General features: G+C 37.6%; 1 protein-coding gene across 2 annotated transcripts in view; it reads right to left on the bottom strand.

The window, feature by feature from the left end:
* Positions 1–22629, bottom strand: part of GRM1 (glutamate metabotropic receptor 1) — a 409697-nt gene that overhangs the window by 69828 nt on the left and 317240 nt on the right. For both annotated transcript variants that reach the window (XM_004752768.3, XM_004752770.2), the window contains exon 5: positions 730–976. In XM_004752768.3, coding sequence (XP_004752825.1) covers positions 730–976 — 247 coding nt within the window. The remainder of the gene's footprint in view (positions 1–729; positions 977–22629) is intronic.

The following is a 22629-nucleotide window of genomic DNA, read 5'->3' on the forward strand; positions in this document are numbered from 1 at the left end:
CACATGTTAGCAGAAACATAAGTTAGCCTGAGGAAACAGGATACATGAGGAGGACTTGGTTCTCTTCATATAGTAAGCTTTTACTCTTTTTTAAAGATTCATTTCTTTATTTATTACACACACACACACACACACACACACACACATACAGAAAGAGCATGAGCAGGAAGGAGGGGCTGAAGAGGGAGATCCAGTCTCCTTGCTGAACAGGGAGCCCAATGCAGGACTCAATGCGGGACTCGTTCCCAGGACCCCAGGATCATGACCTGAGCTAAAGGCTGACATGTAACAAACTGAGTTACCTAGGAGCCCCATATATTAAGCTCTTATTAAAATATTACACAACCAGCATGGCTTTGGGACCAATCAATCAGAAAGATGCTGATCTGGTGCTGGAACTGCCAGGGAGGAGCCTGCTACTCAGGTATAATTTCTTCCATTTCTTGGGCTTGTAGGAGGTCCCATGTGTTCTGAGGGAAGGACCAGGGTAATAGCTGGATAAGAGGGTGGCACTGGAAGAATACAGGATTGTGGGTGTTCACCAATAAGTTTTCAATGTTTTATAACATAATTTCCATCTAAGATTAGCTCCATCTTTTGACCTTTCTAGTTGTATCTATCCTTATAACACCTGGGAACCATGAAACCAAAGGGACCAGAGTTGCCGTCTTTTCAGCTCAGAGAGGACCATATGGTTATTCAAACACATTATAGAAAAGACTGCTTTACCTTCCAGGAGCATCCCCTTTCTCATCAAACCACACCTCCTCTCCAGACACACCGATGAACGTGGACTTGATGAGGAAGTCCAGGAGTTTGCTGCCGTCGATGGGCTTCATGGCATCACAGAGGCCCACATGGCCTGGGCAGAGGGCGTGGTGCATGTTCTGCAGCCCATGAGCCATGGCGTAGATGGCATTGATGACAAACCCCATCTTACTGTCCTGGACATAGTTTTCTTCTAAGCTTTCATTGCCTGCAACACAAAACAGACTGCTAACAGGGTTGTGATAATGAGGTCTAGGAGTGCATGTTTAATCCTCAAATGCTTTTCAGCATTTGGTCTTAGAGGAAGGAAAAGCCAAGTCCACTTGTTCTAGCCTTATACATGTAACTAGTTCTAGTTCTATCTACAAATAGTTTATTCAATTTTATTTTCTGAACTCAATAATGGTTTCATAACATATGAAACACACTCCATAGAGGCAAAGATAAAGAACTTTCAAATATTGCAAGGAAATCCTTAAGGAGCAGTGAAAATAACTCATTCTGTCTTGGTTCACAGAGACTTATATTAAAAGTCTCCCTATATCACAGTACTAAAAAAGTGTTTTTTATATCCTCTATGACAATTCACAATCTAAAATAACTCAGTTTGTGTATTACCTAAACCCTGTTATTTTCTTTCGATGATTCCACTAATTTTATGATCTCTAGGGCCAAAAAAAAAAAAAAAAAAAAAAAAAACCAGATTAAAAAAAACTAGGTACTAAGAATCTCTCCTTATATATGGTTGACAGTATACAAATAACTGAATCAGATTTTCTGATTATTAGAAACTCAGGTAAATTGTTTCTTGATGGAAAAGTCATACTACACATTTAATTTTAGCCTTTAACCTTTACCCATGAATTTTTAAAACACTGCAATCATTTCTACCTAAGTCACAGTGACCAAAGTTTCACAATTGCCTAGCAAGTTTCCCAAGAACAGTATAAAGTTAGATATGAGCACCATATCAGAAGTCTAAGCTTTTGGAGTTATGCATGGATAAGAAATTCAGAACCCTAATTTTTCTATACAAATGACATTAGGGCATTTATAATGCAGGGGCCAAAAAGTAACATTATTATAAAACAAGGGGGCCTGCAATTGCTGATTTTAGGGAAGTCATCCATGGGGACCAGTTGAGCAAACTTTTATAGCATCCCTATTGTGCACGACAGTACTCTGGTGGGCCCCCAGGCCCTTTCCCCCGCCACATTGGGGAGGCCAGGTCAGGGGGAGGTAACAGAGCCCAGAATACAAGGATGAGTCAAGCCAGGTGGAGACATCCAATCAGAAAAGCACCTCCGTAACCACCCAAGAATGTGGGCCCTGCCTTTTGGGCACCAATTCTGACCAGAGTGATAAGCTAGTTCAAATAGCTACTATAGGGTGAATTATAATTTAATTGGCCACCTGTGTGTGGCCAGGCTCAACCACATGGCCTTTACTCTATAAAAGTTAGTCTGTGAGGCTGGGAGGGGTTGCCTCTTTTCAAGAGATGGCCCTGGCTGGTCAGGTTGATTCTCGATGCTTGGTGTGAAATAAAGCTTGCTTAACCTTCAAAAAAAAAAAAAAGAAATTCAGAACCCAGTTGGATTTGGTTGAAAACAGATAATAAAACAAAATAGATTTGAAACACATCACTGGCATAATTCAGAGATTTTGTACCTAGTTCCAGAAAATAACTTCTCTCTTTGGGGGGCTTTCCTTCCACCACCCTGACCAATAGTGAGGGATCTATGCTATGTATGCTCCAGGTGCTAGAAGCTGGGAAAGGTCATGAGTTCAGCCGTTGATGGGAACTGAGAACAATAGGGGGCTCCTTGAACCCCCAGCCACCTGACCTCTTTGTTCCAGCCTAGTAGGCCACTGGACACTAAGTTTCCTGCTACGGAGTAGCAGAGAAATGAGGCAAGGTAGGAGTGTTTGGAAGAAATGGTAAAGAGCTTTGACTTTGATGTTGAGCTTAAGATGAAATATAACATTTCTAAAAAATTATTTTTTTAAAGATTTATTTATTTATTTGAGAGAGAGAGTGAGCGCATCATTGGGAGAGGCAGAAGGAGAGGGAAAGAGAATCCTAAGCAGACTCCAAGTTGAGTATGGAGCCTGACGTGGGGCTTAATCTCACAAACTTGAGATCGCAACCTGAGCCCAAACCAAGAGACACATGCTTAACTGACTATACCACCCAGTCATCCCTAAAATGTTATATTTTAAACATATTTTAAAAAGATTTTATTTATTTGTTTGTGTGTGTGAGAGACAGAGAGAGAGCACAAGCAGAGGGAGAAAAAGGCTCCCCTGCTGAGCAAGCAGCCTGTGCAAGACTTGATCCCAGGACCCTGGTATCATGACCTGAGCAGAAGGCAGATGCTTAATGAGCCACACAGGCATCCTCACTTATCTTTTTTACATTATAAATTTCATATCATACATAACCAACCCTTATATGTTATAGCTATGTTGTTTTCCTAAAATCTCAATTTTATCTTGGATTTTAAAAAAATATTTTTTCTTCTTATTTGTTTCCATCTCTTACCCACATCTAAACACTACATTGTTAACCTGCTATTATTTCCACTCTATTAATTATTTTATTTTACAATGCTGCTTTATTTAAAATTTCTTGATGTTTTGACCAGAGCAAAGAGGGCTTAATACATATATTCTGTAACAAGGCAGGATCCATCACCTATTTGGGGTTAAATATAAATAAATCTATCAGATATTTATTTGTGCTATTGTATCCCTAATACTGTGTGAATGCATAATGCCATGCTAAGGGGTACAAAAAGTTAATAGACTGATTATTTGTGCACAAAGAAGTTTATAGTCTAGTTGAGATGATGGGAGTAAAAAAATAAAGTCTGGGCAACAACTGCCTTTGAAGGATGGCCTTAAAGTCAGCAGGTTGGTTGAAAAGCAGGTCTTCAGTGTCTCTGATGACTTGGAAATCAGAAAAGATCACGGAAGTAGAGTGGAGACAGCACACTGTCCAGTTAACATTTCAGATAAATAAATATTTCTTCATTTCTTAAATATTCCTTAGATCACTACAGTATTTATTGTGATGCTTGATTTTATGAAAGCTAGTTGTCTTCTCCATGGGGTCTCGTATCTACTTTCTGTAGGTGGATGGAGGCTAGTATACCATGTGTATCAGCCTTGACTAATGATCACAGTTACCAGCTTAAAATAATACCCACTTATCATCACATAGTTCTGTAGGTTAGAGGGCTCAGTATAGCTTGGCTCAGTTCTCTCGTGTAGCATCTCATAAGAATCTGGAGATGAATCCTTACCAAATTCATGTAAGTTGTTGGCTGAATTATGTTCTTTGTAGCTGTAGTACAGGGGTCCCTGTCTCTCTGTTACCTGTCAGCCAGCAGTTATTCCTATAAGTTTTCTACATACTTTTTCACACTGTCCATATGGACACTCTGACAAAGAGGAGTAGAGTACTTCTCATGCTTTAAATCTCTCCAACATATCCTTTTGCCACATTTTTCTGCATCTAAGCTCATGTGGTTTAGATTGGGTCATCTGGATAATCCAGAAAAAATCCCCTTATTTTTAAGGGCCTTTAACCTTAATTATCTCTGCAAAGTATCTTTGCCATGTAACATAACATTCAAAGGTTGCAGAGATTTTGACACCTGCAGGGGGCCATTGTGCTTACCACAAAAAGTTAAAAGCTATTACTTTTTATCTATTTTCAGAGCATATTGTCTTCTTAAAAAACATTTTTTTATTTCATTTGAATGATCTTGGTTACCCCTGCCATCTAATAGGCTTGGAATGTGATCTCTCAGAGGAGTAGCTCCTGGCATTTAACAGACACTGATATGCCTCGAATATGTGCTTACTTATTGTGGATTCTCACTTGATATGAGTGACAAGTGTTTCTCCCCATCCCTGTTACAGTTCTCAGTTATAGGATCTATTTTCTAGATTACCAAATAGGGAGAAAAAAAAAAAAGGTTTCTCATTGACAGCCATGCTTCACTAAACCTTAATATTTTTCTCTATACATTATTTGGGACAATGGTCAGGAAAGGAATTAGAAATAGATTGTACTACATTTCTTGATAATGTGGGCAAACATAGATGCTAAATCTTCTGGTGTCATGGGTAGAATTCAGCTGGTAGGAGAGACTCTGGTTTCCTGACGAGGACCCGTGCTGTCATTGAGGATGTGTTGCTCCCCAGAAGGGAGTTAAACTCATCCTCATATGGGTGCAAACAATGGCTGCAATGGCTGTGAATGAATCTGAAGAATCCAAAGACAAAAGCCTAAATCCTGAGGAGCTAATTCTTGTATCCATGTTTTATTACTGGTCATATTTTTTTTAACCGAGTTCAAGAAAATAATCACGGATTCATTCTTTACCTTTCCAGTATTTATTTCCTTCAAGTCTAGAAAGACACACACACATACACACACACACACACTCAGTCCAGAAAGACACATTGTGTCTTTGGTTCCAATGCTCAGATCACCCGTTCTTGTTTTAAAATTTTAGTTCTTCAGACTGATTTTTCTCTTCCTCTCTTTGGCTCACTTCTCCTTCAACCATTTCACTGCTAATTAGGATTTCTAACAAGAATGAACAGAAGTAAAGAAGTGAAATGCACAGGTACATCTGACCCTAATTACTTGTGTGAGGTTTGGGAAACGAGAAGGTGAAAACCAGTGACCAGAAAGTTGGACTCTTTAGTCCTCTTTGCTAAATGCCAGCAACAGCCATCTATAACTGAGTGGCCCTGTTCTCCACCTATGGATTATCTGTAATATAAACATCTGGGCATAATTAGAATCCAAATTATTTTGTAAGCTGATGAAGCTGGACCCAGAAACATTGACTACCTATACATAGCCACGCAACGCCAAATGTCATGTAAATTTTCTCAAACGATGTCTAGAAAGCTGGCCCTATTTTTTCCTGAGTATATATGGAGATTTCAAAGCCAGAATTTGTTACTGAGTTACAGATGCATTAAATAAGAATCAACATAAATAAGCTAAGACCAGAATGAAAATCTGCTATTCTCTCTCATACATGCTTCCCACCAGCTTATATCTGGCTGGATGTGGAACAGTCCTAAGGAAAGAGGGTATGCTGTACTGCAGTGGTTTTGTATGCTAGAAAGCACCAATGTGTCATTGCCCACATCTTCACATGCTATTAGTGTGCAATGGTTTCATGGTTTCCCACTAATAAATCACCATAAGCTTGAAGCCTTTGTTTTGACAACTGTATTTTCTCTTAGCCCAAGACTATTACATGGTCCTGGTGATATATGACCGTCCCTCATTCTTTCTTGAATTCCTGTATACAGAATTTTTCTTCATTTGAAATGTTTTTCCCTTAGAAATTCAACCAAAATTTAATGAGAAACTTATTCATTATGCAGACTTATTCTTGTAGGTACTATCTGCCTTCCCTTTCATTGACTGACATTTTGAAGATTAAATCTGAAGCCTCTTGAACTTCATTATAGCTTCATGAATATTATGAGGTTTCAAAACTTGACTGTGGTTTTGAAACTCAGCCAGGAAGTTACCAATGGTGTTAAAATTTGTATTTATGTAATGTCCTTTCTTCCAACTGGTTTAAAGCACCTAGGACATTGTTTTGGTCTATCTCCATGACATGCATGTAAGTTGTTAGGTAGAAGGTCTCACTATCTCTACTTTATAAGGCGGAATCTTAAGGGTCAAGGAAGTGACAGAAAAATACATAAAACATAATTCCCTGGTAGATATATCTAAGTTCTGAATCCCTCTCTGGGAAAGTTGCTTTCACTACTAAGTTTCCTCTTATTTGTATTACATTGTGATCACTATGCATTCAACCCTCAACTTCTGCTTCAGCCTGGTGCCCAACTCCTGTGGTCCATTTGCCCCACCTAATTGATTTTCATCAATAAACTTCTTATTACTCCAAGCCCTGGAATATCACTATTAATCTTTAAAGTGTGTGAGACTCTCCCAGGGTACTCTGAGCCTCAACAATGGTGATGCTTTTTTAGTGGATTTATGATACAGCCCAGGAATTTTCATTTTAGCAGATACCTTGAAAGGGTCCAATGCTGATAGTAGTTGAGAAAAGTGCCTCACAATCAAATCTGATGTGGAGTGGAAAAGTTGGAAAGGTTTATAGAATCTTGAGTCTATTAACTAGGGTGTAGTAGATTCCAGGCCACAAATCTTATCTAGCTTGAGTTCCCGAGAAGTAAAACCTAAGGCAAAGATTCTTTTGCTACTGATTTATTGAGTTGTGTTCTCATGAGGAAGAAAGGGAGGGAATCAGGATAAGGCTGGGTAATAAGCTAGCTATTTCTCAGCTGGAGAAAAGATCCCACAAGTATGCTCTGGAATACAGATTGACCACAGAATTAGCAAGAGAACCAGTTTTTGAACTTTAGAGTCAGTCAGTCATTTTTCCAAGAACCTCTGGGGGACAGAAGTGGTGAGGGAGGTGCAGCCTTCCTGGTGAGGAATTTCCAGGTTGTGTGAGAGCAATTCTCCATAGAAGGGTTTAGCTGGGAGTTGTTATCAACATATCAGGGCTATGAGTATTCTGGCTGGGAAAGGTGTTCTGGGAAATAGTATCTGCTACATCCCTCAACTCAACAAGAATCATCTTTATTCCTCCTATTCTTGAGCTCTTGGCTTTATCATTTGCTCAGTCTAATACCTGTCTGAGTACCTTCCCTAGCAGCTTCTATGGTAAGTCTAAGTTCACCTATCTTCCTCAGGACCTCATGAGTGTCACTGAGTTAGAATAAGACCCTGAGCTTATGCCTGTTGAAAACAGTCACGGAGGGCTAGGCAACCATCTAGAAAATAAGGCCTAAGAAGGAGTGATGGTGCCAGAAAGAAGCCTGAGCCTTCTGTATTGAAAGCCTGCCGGGACTCCCTTTGGCTTATTACTTTGTCTAAAACTCTCTGACTGGCTATTTAAAGTTCAATAAATGGTAACTAGTATTATTGGTATCTTTATTAGCCAGGTTATTATAAAGGCTTGGGCTTTTTTTTTTTTTTGTAATATTTTATTTATTTATTTATTTGACAGACGGAGATCACAAGTAGGCAGAGAAGCAGGCAGAGAGAGAGGAGGAAGCAGGCTCCCTGCTGAGCATCCTGGGACCATGACCTGAGCCAAAGGCAGGAGCTTTAACCCACTGAGCCACCCAGGCGCCCCAAGGCTTGGGTTTTTACTGTTTCCTCCATACTGTGTATTTGTACCTCTGTCAATATTGCTATGCAGGAAGCCTCTTCTTCTTTCTTTCTTTACTCAGTGTCTTACACCTGCTTAACAGCAGTCTGTATCCAATCTCCTGCATGAAGCCTGCCTAGAATTTTACAGTGATTGATTCCTTTTCTAAATTCTCATCCTTAGAGTTGAGTCACACAAAATTTGACTCTTTAAAATATACAAACAGCACGGAGTCCAACATATGTAATGCATATGGAATGCGTACCATGGACGGCTGAGTGATTTTCAAACTGAGAATGTAGTCACTACGGTATTAAATTCTTATTCTGTTAAATAAATACATAAGCTTGCATTATCATTAAAATTTTATTTTTTAAAAGATATTATAAATTCCTATTATTCCAGGTACTAACATCTTCCTTCCCTCAGATAATTGGGTGGATATGAGCCTTGAACAGCTCTCCTCCTACAATCCTCAGTTCACAAGCTTAAAATGGAACAGAACTTTGGTTCTATCTTTTAAGAGATTTGAAACACTTTCTCACTTACTGCTTCAGACTGAAATAATTGCCTGAACTTCCCAACCTTCATTTTCCCCATTTATACACAGTTTATTTTATTTCTACAGATGTTAAGTACTCCTAATTTGACTAATGTATTAAACAGACACTTCATCTATATTGGGTTAAATTCAGTCTTCTCAAGTAATAGCTTATAGTCATCACATTAGGTTTCCTTTTGAATGTCCTCAAGTGTATTCTAGTCACCATCAATAATAGTCAAGCCTCAGTTAGGTCATGATCCTTCTCCTGAGCTGTCAGTCATTCACTATGAGAAACATTGAGATAATATAGAAGACAACTGTCTAAATAACTCTTATTACTGCATAAACAGGTAAGGTGTGTTTCTACTGCAGGTAGGGTCTATTCTGACAATATGTTGGTGACTTTTCAATTGGCAGTAGAAATAGGGGATATGTTGCCATGCATTTCTGGCAACACAATGGCCCCCAGCTATCCTTACTCTTTGTATACAAGCTAATCTGAGCTTCTAAAACTTGTATCTTTATCACATTCAAGGAAGCCAGGGGCAATGGAAATTCACCAATAAACCACAGTATCCCTTGGTACACAAAACAAGAATTTTCCCCTGGACTAATATAACTTGAAAAAATACACCAGTATATTTTTATGCTGTTCTAGTCTATATAAGCAGTTGCAGACATATCTGGTAATTCTGATTCAGCAGTTATGGAGGAAAGCGAAATCATTGCTGCCTTCACATAAAAGTTCTGTGAACTTTGAGGGGGCACAACTGGAATATCAATGCCAAATATTCTTGAGAAGAGGCTTTTAATGGGTTTCCTATTGACCTCCCCACTAGAAGCAGCTGTCATATTTGATCAATGTGACCGTGTCATGCTGCTTAATCTCTTCCCTGCTTTATCCTTCCCAAATATTTCTGAACATATACAGGATGAATATATAAGCTTTGGTTCCAATGCTCATTTCTCAGCAAACTAATCTCTATATTGGATTTTTATTTATTTATTTAAGAAAGACGGAGAGAAAGAGAGAAGGAGTACAGCACGGAGGGGCAGAGGTTGAGAGAGCAGATCTTAACCAGGCTCCATGCCCAGAACAGAGCCTGAGGAAGGACCTGATCTCAGGGCCCTGAGTTCATGACCTAAGCTAAAATTAAGAGTCAGATGTTTAACCTTCTGAACCTTCAGGTGCCCCTCTACATTGACTTTCTCATCCCTAGTTAAGGGTGGAATTCATCCCCACCGTTGCCTTTTTGTTTCTAGTTATCGAAGAAATCAGCGAAGAGGGACTAATGCCATGTTTCTAAACTCATCCAGAGTACTGTGACGACTCAGCATGCCTTGTGTTAATCAGAAGGAGGCTTCGCCTTTTTTATGTTCATTTGAAGAATGTTGCAGCATATCAGGCTTCAAGACAGTACAGTACTTTGAATGCACAAATGTATCTATTTAACCCCAAGCATGTGCAAGTACGCACACATGTGCACACACACACACACACATGGTCAGAAAGAGTTCTACTATCACTCAATTTTACACCTGAAGCTAGGATTATCCTCAAATTACACAGGCTTTGGTATAAATCTTGCATATCAGCTTAGACTTGTCCTACCTTTATGATGAATTTCAGTTATCTAACCTTCATTCCTTCAATCTAGCCTTGGTTATGACTAACCCTGCCCATTTTATCTGCTGTCTCAATTTTGAACCTCAGTGGATGTCAAGGTTTCTGTGTTCTTCCTTCTCTCTAGAGGTGGATACTTGTTTCTATCTTTTTGAGAATCAGATACATTAAGGGTAGTCAGGCACTTGTACCTCATCTAAATTCCAAGTCCTAATGAAAAATAATTAGCTTTATTTCACTAGAGAAAAAGTCTACTTTGGGTACAATGAACAAGAAATAGGTGGAGACAGAGCATCATGTTGAACACATTTGTGCTTGTCTCATATACCCTCATCTAAAAATAAATAGAAGCCATGAGGGAAAAATCTTGATACATTGCCCAATTACTTCAGTAGAACTGAATCCCATGATCAAGGCATCATCCAAAAATGGTGTAACACCTGGCATCCTAGAAAGCAAAATTCCCATAAAACACTTAAAAAGTCCCACAGTCAACAGAAATATTGGCCCAGCGATGCTAAATTCCATATGGTCCTCAAATGCATTTTTTGATGAGTGTGATTTGATGAGATTGAGCAAGGTCAGTTTGCAAAGACCTAACCCTAATAATTTAGGTTAGCAGTCCAGGTTAACGACAGTGACAGACAGGCACATATATGCTACATGAGAGAGTTCCTTGTGGTATATTAAGAGCCTTCTCTAAGTTTGTTCTTATCCTGTGACTTCCAAACTGTTATTACCAACCAAGACTATATGCCTGCCTCAAGGGCTCTTATTTAATTAGATTTTTAAGTTAATCTCCATGATTATTTCCCCAGGAACTAAGGTACACTCCCAGCTAAGCACACAAACAATTGTGCCCAGAAGGATTGACCTTGGAGTAGTCTGGGAACACAGATAAAACCTTAGTAAATCAGTTCATAGTTAGTTCATAGTTTCTTGTGACTAGGTCAGTCTGAGTGTCATAGAATCTAGTATATTGATTCTTAGTGATGTTTTTCTTTCCAAATAATTTTGTCTGTTGCTTTTTAACTTTCCCTATGTAGTAATGAATGGAACATCTATATGAAAGAGACATGCAAAATATTTTGCCGGTATATCTACACCTTCCATGTGAAATGAACTATGGTGACCTCACAATGTGATGAAATGTGTGGAAGTCCTCTTTATAATAAGATTATATAATCTATAAGCAAGGGCATATTTTATTTTGCACACACAAACATTTATTCCTGTGGTGGCAAATACACATCTTTCCATGAACCTGCTGAGTAAAATATCACTATTGGATTACAGCTAAGTGAGAGACAGAGAGACATAATACTTAAGAATGAGAACTCTGGAGTCACACCAGCTGGGTGTCAGTCGAGTTACCACCACTATCCAGCTGTGTGATCTTGGACAAGTCATTCAACCCACTAGTTCCTGGATTTTTCTGTGAGTAAGCCAGATAGAGTAATATCACTGATTTCATAAGTCATGGTAAGATGGATAATACATGTAAAGCATCTAATTAAATTCCTGTCACGTAGCAAGCATTTGATCATGTTGTCTCTGTATGTGATGCTGGGCCAGGTTTGATGTAATTCTTGCACATTTTTTAAAAAACAAAGTTTGTATTTTAGAGAAGTTTTAAAGAAAATTTGCACATTTTTATCAGGGACTTCTTATGTACTCTGCACCCAGTTTCTCCTGTTGTGAATATTTCATATTGCTGTGTTACATTTGCCACAATTAATAAGCCAAGATTGGTACATTAGTATTAACTGAACTCTGTATTTTTTTTCATATTTCATCAGTTCTCCTTTTTCTGTTCCAGGATTTCATTCAGGATATCACATTTCATTCATTTATATTGTCTCCTTAGGCACCTCTCAGTTGTGACAACTCTTGAATTTCCCTTATTTCTGACGACCTTGACAGTTTTTAGAACTTCTGGTCAGAAATTTTGTAGAAAGTTCCTAAAGTTGAGTTTGGCAGATGTATTTCTCATAGTCAGACTGGGATCATAGGTTTTGGGAGAAAGACCACAGAGGTGAAGTGTCTTTCTCAGTACAACATATTAATATTAACATATGAACACATTGACACATTACTGATGATATTAACACTGATCACCTGGCTAAGATAGTATTTACCAGGTTTCTCTTTTTATACCCTTTTAATGTTGTGCTCTTTGAAAGAAAGTCACTAAGTGTATCCCACACCTAGTGGATGGGAAATTTTTCTCCACCTTCTTGAGAGCAGGGCATAGTATTTTGGGAATTCTTCTGTATAGATTTATCTCTTCTTCCCCATTTATTTTTTTAACTTAATATATATATAATTTATTTATATATGTATATAATTTATATATATAACATAATATAATTTATATATGTATATAATTTATGTATATAAACATGGACTTGTGAGTATATTTTAAACTCTGGGTTATAATTCAATATTATATTGCTTATTTTGTTGCTTAAATTGTTCAGCTTTAGGAAAGCTCTTTGGGCTTTGATAGTCTTTCAGTTGAGTCTAGCGTCCCTTTAACATATAACTTGTTTTGTTTTTTAAGCACTTCCTTACTTTCTGGCACTGCAGGATGCTCTAGGCTCATCTTGGCATTTCCTGCCCCAGCCCTACAACTGTTTATTTCTACAAAGGAATCCTAATCCTTTTTATTGGAGAATGGTATTAGAAACCAAGACCTGGACACTGGGTATACTATCTGGGTATTATTGCTTCAGCCCACTGAGTTGGGAAATATATGTATACCAGTCCACATTTAAATATATACACATATAATTATTTCTATGTAAGCTTATCAATATATGTATTGATAAATACAGATATTTATCAATATTGATAAATTGATAAATAAAAACTGTTAAACTTGAATTCGTGTAAAGCCTCCAACTCGATTCCATTACCACATGGTCTATTCCAGTTTTCCCCCTTTGCTTGTCTGTAACTTCCTACTCCAACTGTGGCAAACTTGGCTTCTACCATCTACCATGCTCTTATTTATTTGTTCAACCTTGGTGCATGTACAGTTATTTCAGAATTGTTAACCCATGCTCCATGAGAAATAATTTGGCCAACTAGAGTATATTGCTTATGTTTCATTTCTGAATACAATTTTAATAGATTCAGATCAGCCCTGTGACCTCTCAAGGAAGTCCTTCTTATGGGACTACTGAGTCCTATAAAACTGTAAGACTAATCCTCTATACTGAGCATTCTTATTTCTATAAATATGTGCTTTACAAGTTGAAGAGAGTAGTTGACATCCAAGCACATTTGCATAAAGTCTGCACCCTGTATTTGTTTTATCAACAGATTCTGCTAAGAATTCTTTTCCTATATGCGCTTGACATTAATCTTAAAAAGTACTCTTTCAGTTTCTGTGACACATATTGATTGGCCAAAGTCTCACTAGCCATGAGTTCTTATTGGGGCCTTAGAAAATAAGAATTTGATTCTTTCAAGAAATGCTGCTGGGAGACCCTGCATAAAAGGCAATATGCCACTCAAGAAATCCCAATAGTTGCAACATTGGGACAGATAGTATTGTGATCTACTTGGGCTATTGGCTACTTAAAATATCAACATAAAATATCAATTTATAGTGACCCAGGAAGATGAACCCTAAATTAAAATCCATAGTATATCTCATTCTTAGGTGGTACAGGCATGGTAGTAAACCTTATGACCTAATATTTAAACCCCAGGCTCTGTTTAGAACATTAGAGGCTTCTAGTCTAGGCTTCTAGTTTACCACTTGGCACATGAATTCTAAGGAAAAGGCTGAAGGATATGAAATTCTCTAATATGCCTCAAGGTATACTTTTTTATGTATGGTATTTTGTCAAGTTATAGATATTAACTGTATTAATAAGAAGTCAATTATGAAAGTGGAATTAAGATGCCAATGCCATATAATTCTATGATATTGTTTTTGTAATGAATAAGACTCTATATTGCCAACCAGAAAATACTATGTTAAATACAAATTAAATAGGTCAGAGATGAATAGAATATTTACAAATAGCTCTTGTATTTCTGCAAAATCCAGTCTAACCCATTAGCTCAGTCCAAACACAGCAACATAAAACTAGAGGTACTTTATAAGGGATAAACCATTGACAGGAACTCAAAATGGACCATAATAACATTAAATCATGGAACTCTTTTACATATGTAAAAGAAAGCATGTTTCCTATCACCCACAAATAATTAGAAGTGGGGCTATGTGCATAGATATGCTTTCTTAGACTTTGATAGAGGCCCAGAGGAATATGCAAGAATTCTGACCCAGAAGGTTGTTGAGAAGAGAGTTGGTGCCTGATGAATTTTAACACCACTTTAACTTCCCGCCGTGGTTAAAGCAGCCAGCTCTCTGTAACATACTTTATCTCTATGATTACCTGCCAAATGCTTACTGCAGACCTACAAAGATTAGTTACTCCAGGGGGAGTGGTTTATAATTTCATGACAGCGTTTTGTGCCAGATCAATAATCAAGGCAAAGACACATAGCGAGCTGCCTTTGTTTTCTCTGAACTACCCTTCTGGTTCAAAGGAATGTCACTGACTGATCCTCCGCATCATTAAAACACAGCAGTAATTGTCCTTACTTGTTTTTCACATACACTATAATTTTTTGAATGAATTACCTAAAGTGCATTGTATTTTCAGGGAATTGACGCTTACCATATATCATCATCAATTTGCAGGGAGCCTGCTGTTCACGTGTCATGTAAGTGGAGAATTTCTCTCTTAACAATAGACTGTGATGGTGTATTTAGAAAAATGTCTGTACTGCTCACATATGTTAAAATCAGGTGGGTTTAAGCAATAGAAACTCAACTAATAGTAACAGTGATAATAACACATCCTCTGTTAAATGAACGCTCCTTTCTTCTATCCGACACAGGAGTTAATTTACATTTTAATAAACTACGCAGAAAATAATGAAAGGTCATATTATTCTGTAGTGTGAACAGAGAAAACTTTACAGGGAAAAAGGAAAATATAGAGTCAGAGTAAACAAAAATTCATAGATCCTAGGCTTGAGCATGGACAAGTCTAGACAGTTGTGAATCTCAACACAAATTCTCCCTAGAAAACTATAAAGAAAATTTAACAGTCCAGGTTTTCGAGAAAAACTAAGGGCACTTTCATCTTTTGAGTTCATTATTTTTAAAATGATCTGATTAATCTTCCTTCAGTTAATCTAATATTTGGGTCATTTAGAGGAATATGAAATTTATTATCTTAACAATATAAAATAATACAGCCCTTTCTATTTTGATTTGAACTGAGATTTTATCAATGATATACTGAGTATATAACACTTTCAGAAAGAGAGGTAGTGCAGAGTTATAAATGCCAAGAAATCAGAATATTTTCTCTGGGGCAGTTATGTTTACCATTGTTTCCCAAAATACGTCCTTGTTTTATGATGAGATAGAAGAATGCTGTTTTGTTTCTTTTTAGTTTGAAGTTAATGCTGAGGGTCTAAATTTGAAAAGGTAACATAACTGGAGTTATGCATAGTGGTGGGGTTTCTCTAATGAAATAGAGCAATCATCATCAAAAGTACTCTATTACAGTTCAACATTCTCTCAATCTATATTCTTTATCCTTTCACTTTGGAAATTCAAACTGGGACATTATTAAAACCTCAGAAAAAGTTCAAGACCCCTGGGATTTCAGTGGGACAGATAATGTACTCCCTTCCCAAAACTGATGCAGCTAAGAAGCAGACCCAGGGGTCAAACAGATGAGGATAAAATATGTTTTATTATTAAGGTGACTCTATATATGGAAAACTCAAAAGAATTTATTAAAAATTGGAATTAATTAATTAATTTAGCAAACTTGTGAGCCAAAATACAACTATCAAGAGTGCTTCTATATACTAGCAACAAATAACTTAATTTTTTTTTTCAGATATATCAATTGTTGCAGCATAATAAAAATCAAATACCTACATTCTGCCCACTGAAAAACTATGAAACATTGCTGGAATGAATTTAGGATGCTCTAAATAAGTGAAAGCCTCTGGACATGTTCTAAATCATGATATGGGCAGGAGTTACATGGGTATGTACTTACGTAAACATTTATTGATCTATACAATAAAGATTTCTGCACTTTACCATATGTGAGTTCTACTTCAATTAATTTTTTTTAAAGATTTTATTTTTAAGTCATCTCCACACTGAACATGGACTTCAAACTATGACCCTGAGATCAAGAGTTGCATGCTCCACTGACTGAGCCAACCAGGAAAACTAAATTTTTTTTTTCAATTTAACAATAACGACATCAACAAAAAAAACCCCAAACAAACAAACAAAAAAAAACCTAACTAACTGAAAAACAGATAACCACACTGGATTAAGGACATAGATTAGATATGTGACCAGGATAGACTTTTCATTACTTGATCTTAGAACTAGAAATTCATCTGTCAGGCCTACTGACAAGGCTACACAAAGACAGCCCACACTTGCCCAAGGCCTCAGAACCAACCAGAACCTTTGAGGATGTCAAGCTATTGCCTCCAAGACAAGAGAGCAAGGGGTGGAGCTGAGCATGCCCAGTTTTTCAAGATGAATCACTCATCTTTTCCTATTAAGTAAGCCAAAGGAGCTGAGGTGCTTCTTAATTAGAAGTCTCTTCGATGGAAGCATTAACTGAAGGGAAAGAAGAACAAGAGGAATTAACTGAAGTGAAAGAAGCCCCCAATTGTGACTTAACTTTAGTCTTCACATGTGAAAAACGGTGATCATAGAACCTATCTCATAGAGTTACATAAACAGTAGAAAGATAATCTATGTGAATGGCTTTGCCAAGTACTAGTAAATGTAGAAATGAAAAAGCAAAGCATAGAAACCTTGGAGGGGCAAGAGATCTTCAGAAAGATAATCTGACCCACTTGTATTTTTTTTTTCTTTTTTAATCAGGAGACTAAGACCCAAGGAGGTCTAGATCCTTATCAAAGTTCCCTGGCTTGTTGGAAATGCACTGTTGACACATTATAGCAGCACTGTGTCTGGGTCCCAGGTCTGGTCCAGAGTTCTTTCTGCTCTACCACTCTGCAGAATAGCCAACCTCACTGGCAGCAGATAAAATCGCCAACCCTTCCCTCCAACCACCATGAATTTCCTGTTTTCAGAAGGTACGCAGTCACTTCCCACCCCCACGGAGGCCTTGTGCGCTGCCTCACTCAGGCAGCTATTTGTAGTCCGTGTTGTTCTTTAGCAGTCAGAACAAGATTACTGCTTAGAATCAAGGTAGCTATTTTCACAATCCACTCTGTTGGATCTGCAGTAGTTAGGCAGGTATTCTTTTGAAGGTAAATAAACATAGTCAACTACAATTATTTGATTCTATTTATTCTATTAAAAAGGTAATGATTTAATGATACCCTCGTGGTCTGTAACAGTTAACGCACCAAAGAACACTGGATCATAAAATCCCTTTCTCACTAAAAACTCTGCGACTAGGGTTATGAAAAGGTACTAAAGCTCAGGGAACCACAGTGTTTTCACCTTCCCACCAAGTGACAATATTATTAGTTTGAATTCTCTATTCACTGTTCATGAAAACATAGGATTTAGAGGGGGGGACAGGAAAACCTGTAACATATTCTGTTTGTTCAGTGATAGATCCTTGCAACATTATCTGAGACAGTTGCTATGGCAAAGAAAGTGGCCCTGTAAAGGCCAGATGATTTTCTACGTTGCACCTTCCCAAATGCCAGTTCACACTGAGCTGGGGCGGTAGCTGGAGAGAGAGTTCTTCCTGATGGTGGCGCCCCCTTCATGTGCAGACCCAGCCGACCTGCAGGGTAGGGAAGTGCATGTGCTCGCTTCAGATTTATACAAAAGCACAAGCTGGAAAGGCATGTGAATCACAAATATTTCCTGAAAACAAGTGCCTAGCTTTCTGGCTGGCTGTATGATGAATACTGACCGGATGAGCTTTGTCATTGTTTGGTGCTAAAAGGTTGGGTGTCAGTACTTCTACTCAGAAAGACAGCTGTGCTCATCTGGAAGGATCCTAAGGAGAAGCCCCAAAACAACTGGACAATAATTCCGGCCCATAGTAGGATGCCCTCTTGTCAGTCACCAGAAAAGTGCTGCTTCTGTAGATTTCTGCATCTGCACCCACACTGCCACTGAGAGTAACAGAGAGAACAAGGATCAGGAGGGCATTTAGATACCACTGCTCTTTTCTCACTTGTAAATGGTGAGATTCATGTCTACTTGGCAAGATTATCATGAACTCATTATTTGAATATTCTTTAAACAATCCAAAAACTAGTAGCTAGTACTAACATTAGATAAATGTAAAATCAGTAGACAGTAGTCTACTGATTATTGTACATTTATGTATGTATATATACAAAGTACATGTATTTCATGTTATATGTATTTGTATGAGTAATACATGTATATGTATTACCCAAAATAATATCAGTAAACAGATATAGTTAGAGACCAATGTGACTCAAGAAACATCAGTGTTTGACCAGTCTGTCTTCTTTACAACTGTGCTTCCAAAATCATTACTTCACTGCTGAAAGTGGCCCAATTTGGACAATAAGTTATATGATCGCCCTAAATACCGATCCCAAAGAAATATCGATCCCAAAGAAATTCAAGAGCAATTACAGTCTCAATGCTTAACAATAACACATCCACTAGACAACCATGGCTTAAAAAATTTGTACTGGGGACACCAACATAATTCTGAAAATATATAATAAATTTTTAATAGCCGTTACCAAACAAAAACAACAAACTCAGTGGTTATAAGGCTTGTCCCTAACAGAGAATTTTCCATGAAGAACATCAGGTGTGTATTCTCATATTTTCCCACACTTTGCTTCTGGGTTGACTTTAATAGCTGCAACTTGAATCAGGTAGTTTTGTATTGACTAGAACTCTCTAAGAGGTTGCTGCATTGAAGGTTATTTTGCCTCTCAATTTTTGTCTTTTTTTTTTTTTTTCGTTCTTTAATTCCTGGTAACTTGTTTAATTCTAGCAGCTTTAACATTTAGCTCCAGCACTAGGAGGTTTCAAGTGGCCTTTAAAGCCTTGTTTAAAACTTATCAGACAGATCACATTAATTTATCTCTTTAATATCCTAATATAAAAAAGAGAAAGGAAAATAACATTAAGAGCTACTTCTTTCTCTCCTCCCCCTGCTGATGCTCATGCACAGGCAAAAATAAAATTTTTTAAAATCTAAAAAAAAGTGAAAACAAATTTGATAAGATGATGAGAGTGTCAGATGTATTCCTAGGGAATCAGTAAAAAGACCAGTGGTTTTCAAGGGCTGGGAGGAGTATGGACTGATGAATAGGCAGAACACAGAGGATTTTGAGGGCAGTGAAAATACTCTGTATAATACCATAATAGTGGTATATGTCTTTATACACTTGTCCAAACCCATATAATGTACAACACCAAGAGTGAGTCCTAATGTAAACTATGGACTTTGAGTGATAATAATGGGTCAGTATAGATTTATCAATTATAAGAAATGTTACCACTGTGATGGAGGTGTTGATAATGGGGCAGGCAATGTATGTGGAGGCAGGAAGTATATGGAGAAATCTGTGTACCTCCTCTCAATTTTGCCGTGAACCTAAATCTGCTCTAAAAAAGAAGTCTGAATTAAGAAAAAAGAAAAAGTCATCAAAAACAAAAGGAGGACACGGATTTTCGCTGGAAAGTTCTCTGTCTCTTGAGTTATTCCCCAAACTAAATAAAATGATTGTATCTAAGACAATGAAAAAGGTTCTTTTCACAGGAAAAGTGGAAACCAATCCACCATGAGTGTTCGAAATTTTCCTTCCTAATCAGTGGATTTGAAGGGAGGCACAGCACTCCTCAGTTGCGTAGTCATGACCACACACCCATCCCTTCATTGAAGAAACTTCCTGTTGCACAATTTGGTAAACCAGCTTTGTAGTTTAAATAGTTTTGCACTGTTTTTACCCCTGAAGCTAATAAAAAGCTTGCTTGACATTGATATGGTAGGTTGGTCAGAATGAACACTTGGAAAATTTGAGAAATAACTTGTAGAGAAATCATTTAAAGTTATGTTTAAAAGTCTGAGAATATTCACTTTGGGGGCCTCTCTCTGTGTCTGTATACCTCTGATCACTTCATCTGAGGTCCCCAAACTCTTATCAATGTTTTCATGATGCCCTCTCTCCTCTATACCCTACCTTAGTCAAGAAAAAAGGATATCACAGAACCCTGACTGCTCTGGGCCCCAGTCCTCCACAAAATGTGTGAGCTAATTCCTTAGGGCCCTGTCCTCCACTATGAAACATAAGGTGGCATTCAAGATAGTCACATGCGTCCAACCAAGAAAGCACTGATGGTATAATAGGTAATAGGAGTTTTCAGACAATAAGACATTTGAGCCGGGGAATCTCTGAGTGAAGCCCAATCTCATCACTCATCCATTCATTCAACTCACTGTATTACACACTCATCTTGTCATTGTGCCTAGCGAGGGAGGGAATGTAAAAGTATATCTTACATTTATAACTTTTAAGAAAACTATGACTTAGAGGGAAGTTTGACAATCCCAGTAAGAAACACAGAGACTCTCTAGGGAGAATTCAAAGATGAGCAGGTAAGTGATTGTCCAAGGTCAGGGAAGGTGGGATTGAAAGGGTCCACCTACATGGTATATACCAACAGATGGACAGGTTAGTCAGCCCCACATCACTAACCTCACCTGACCTACTAGAGATGAACGGTCACTCAGGTTGAAACTAGTATCCTTCTTTGAGTCATGGGATTCTTTCTCCTCAGGTAAGGAATCAAATAAAAGGCTGGGATAAAATTCCCAACTTCTCAAAAACAGTAAAATTCCCCTGAGTATCCTGGAAGCTTGTGAATATATCTGACAGCAAGGAAGTTGGAGAATTTAAAAGAGCAGAAAGAAATACCAGCTAAACCTTTGACAAACATGAAAAGGGCACAATGATTTAAAAATTATGATATATAAGCTGGACATCATATATCATGTATAGATAAATAAATGGTTTTAAATATATTTATGGGGGTGCCTGGGTGGATCAGTCATTAAGTGTCTGCCTTCGGCTCAGGTCATGATCCCAGGTTCCTGGGATGGAGCCCCGCATCAGATTCCCTGCTCAGCAGTAAACCCGCATCTCCCTCTCTCTCTGCTGCTTCCCTGCTTGTTGTTCCCTCTCTCGCTGTGTCTCTCTCTGTCAAATAAATAAATAAATTCTTTAAAAATATATATATGTATGCATATATCATAGATAGATAACATCATTAAGACAGTAATACTACCTAAATATTTGTATAAGAGCATCACATAATTTATTTCATTTAATTTAAATCTTTGCCCTTTAACACTGGTATACACTTCCTATGTTATGGATGAGACTTCAAAATGTTAGAAAATTTTTCCATAGTCACACATATCAAGGAATAACGTCAGAAATCAAATAAGGATCTACTAAACCTTGTGTACAGAACTAGGCCAGAGTAGGAGTTAGGGATGTATGTGATATTTTGAAGAAGCTTAAGGACAGTAGGTCACACTTCTATTTTAATTGTAGCAGTACTTTAATTAGCAATACTCCCCACAGAGAAATGTTAAATCTAAAGAATATAAGTAATTGTGATTACAGAAAATCTCATCTGGCATATTATAATTGCATAGAAAAGATACCTTCAAACTTTGCAATCCCGCACTGTACACAAATGTAGCCAAAGAAAATATAATTCATTTTTATGAACAGCTGCCCCTGAGCTAGAACAAATGCAGTGTAAAGCAAGGAAAGACAGAGCAGGCAGCTATCCCTCAATCTGTGAGGTGCCTGGAACACCTGTCTCAAAACCCAGCCCTCATAGTTTCACCAACCTGAACTTTAGTCTTCCTATTCTAAATCACCCCCATGGCGAGTTCTTTTCAAGTATCCATGTTTAAAGTCTTTTGTTTGTCTTGCATCAACGAAGATGATGAGGGAAAGTCTGGGGTGAGGTGGGTGAGAAGGATCCAAACTGAAATCATCAATATTGCCTCTACTGATTTATCTGATTCTCCTTGGAATCCTTGGAAAAAGCCGTGTAGGAAGAGCTGTTTAGGGTAAGTGATCAATCCCACAATGAGTTTAGATAACTGTACGGCATTGACCCTACTGCTGTCCCTCCTCAGACACCTAAAATGCATTTAGTCATCATGACTTGGCCCACCTTTAAGATAATACAAAATAATAATAATAATAATAACAATAATAATATAGGAAATAGCCTTAATAAGACATATTTAAATTTTCCATAAACATAATGTTAAGGAAGATGTTTAGGATATTAAAAAGTCTTAATTATGACCCCAAGAGAAAGTTCTCTCAGGACTATACCAGGAAGAGTTCCATTTCTATGAAATATCATAAGCAACTGGTGTTTT

The sequence above is a fragment of the Mustela putorius genome, unplaced genomic scaffold, assembly GCF_011764305.1.
Source record: "Mustela putorius furo isolate JIRA1106 unplaced genomic scaffold, ASM1176430v1.1 tig00003863_pilon_pilon_pilon, whole genome shotgun sequence".
Lineage (NCBI taxonomy): Eukaryota > Metazoa > Chordata > Mammalia > Carnivora > Mustelidae > Mustela > Mustela putorius.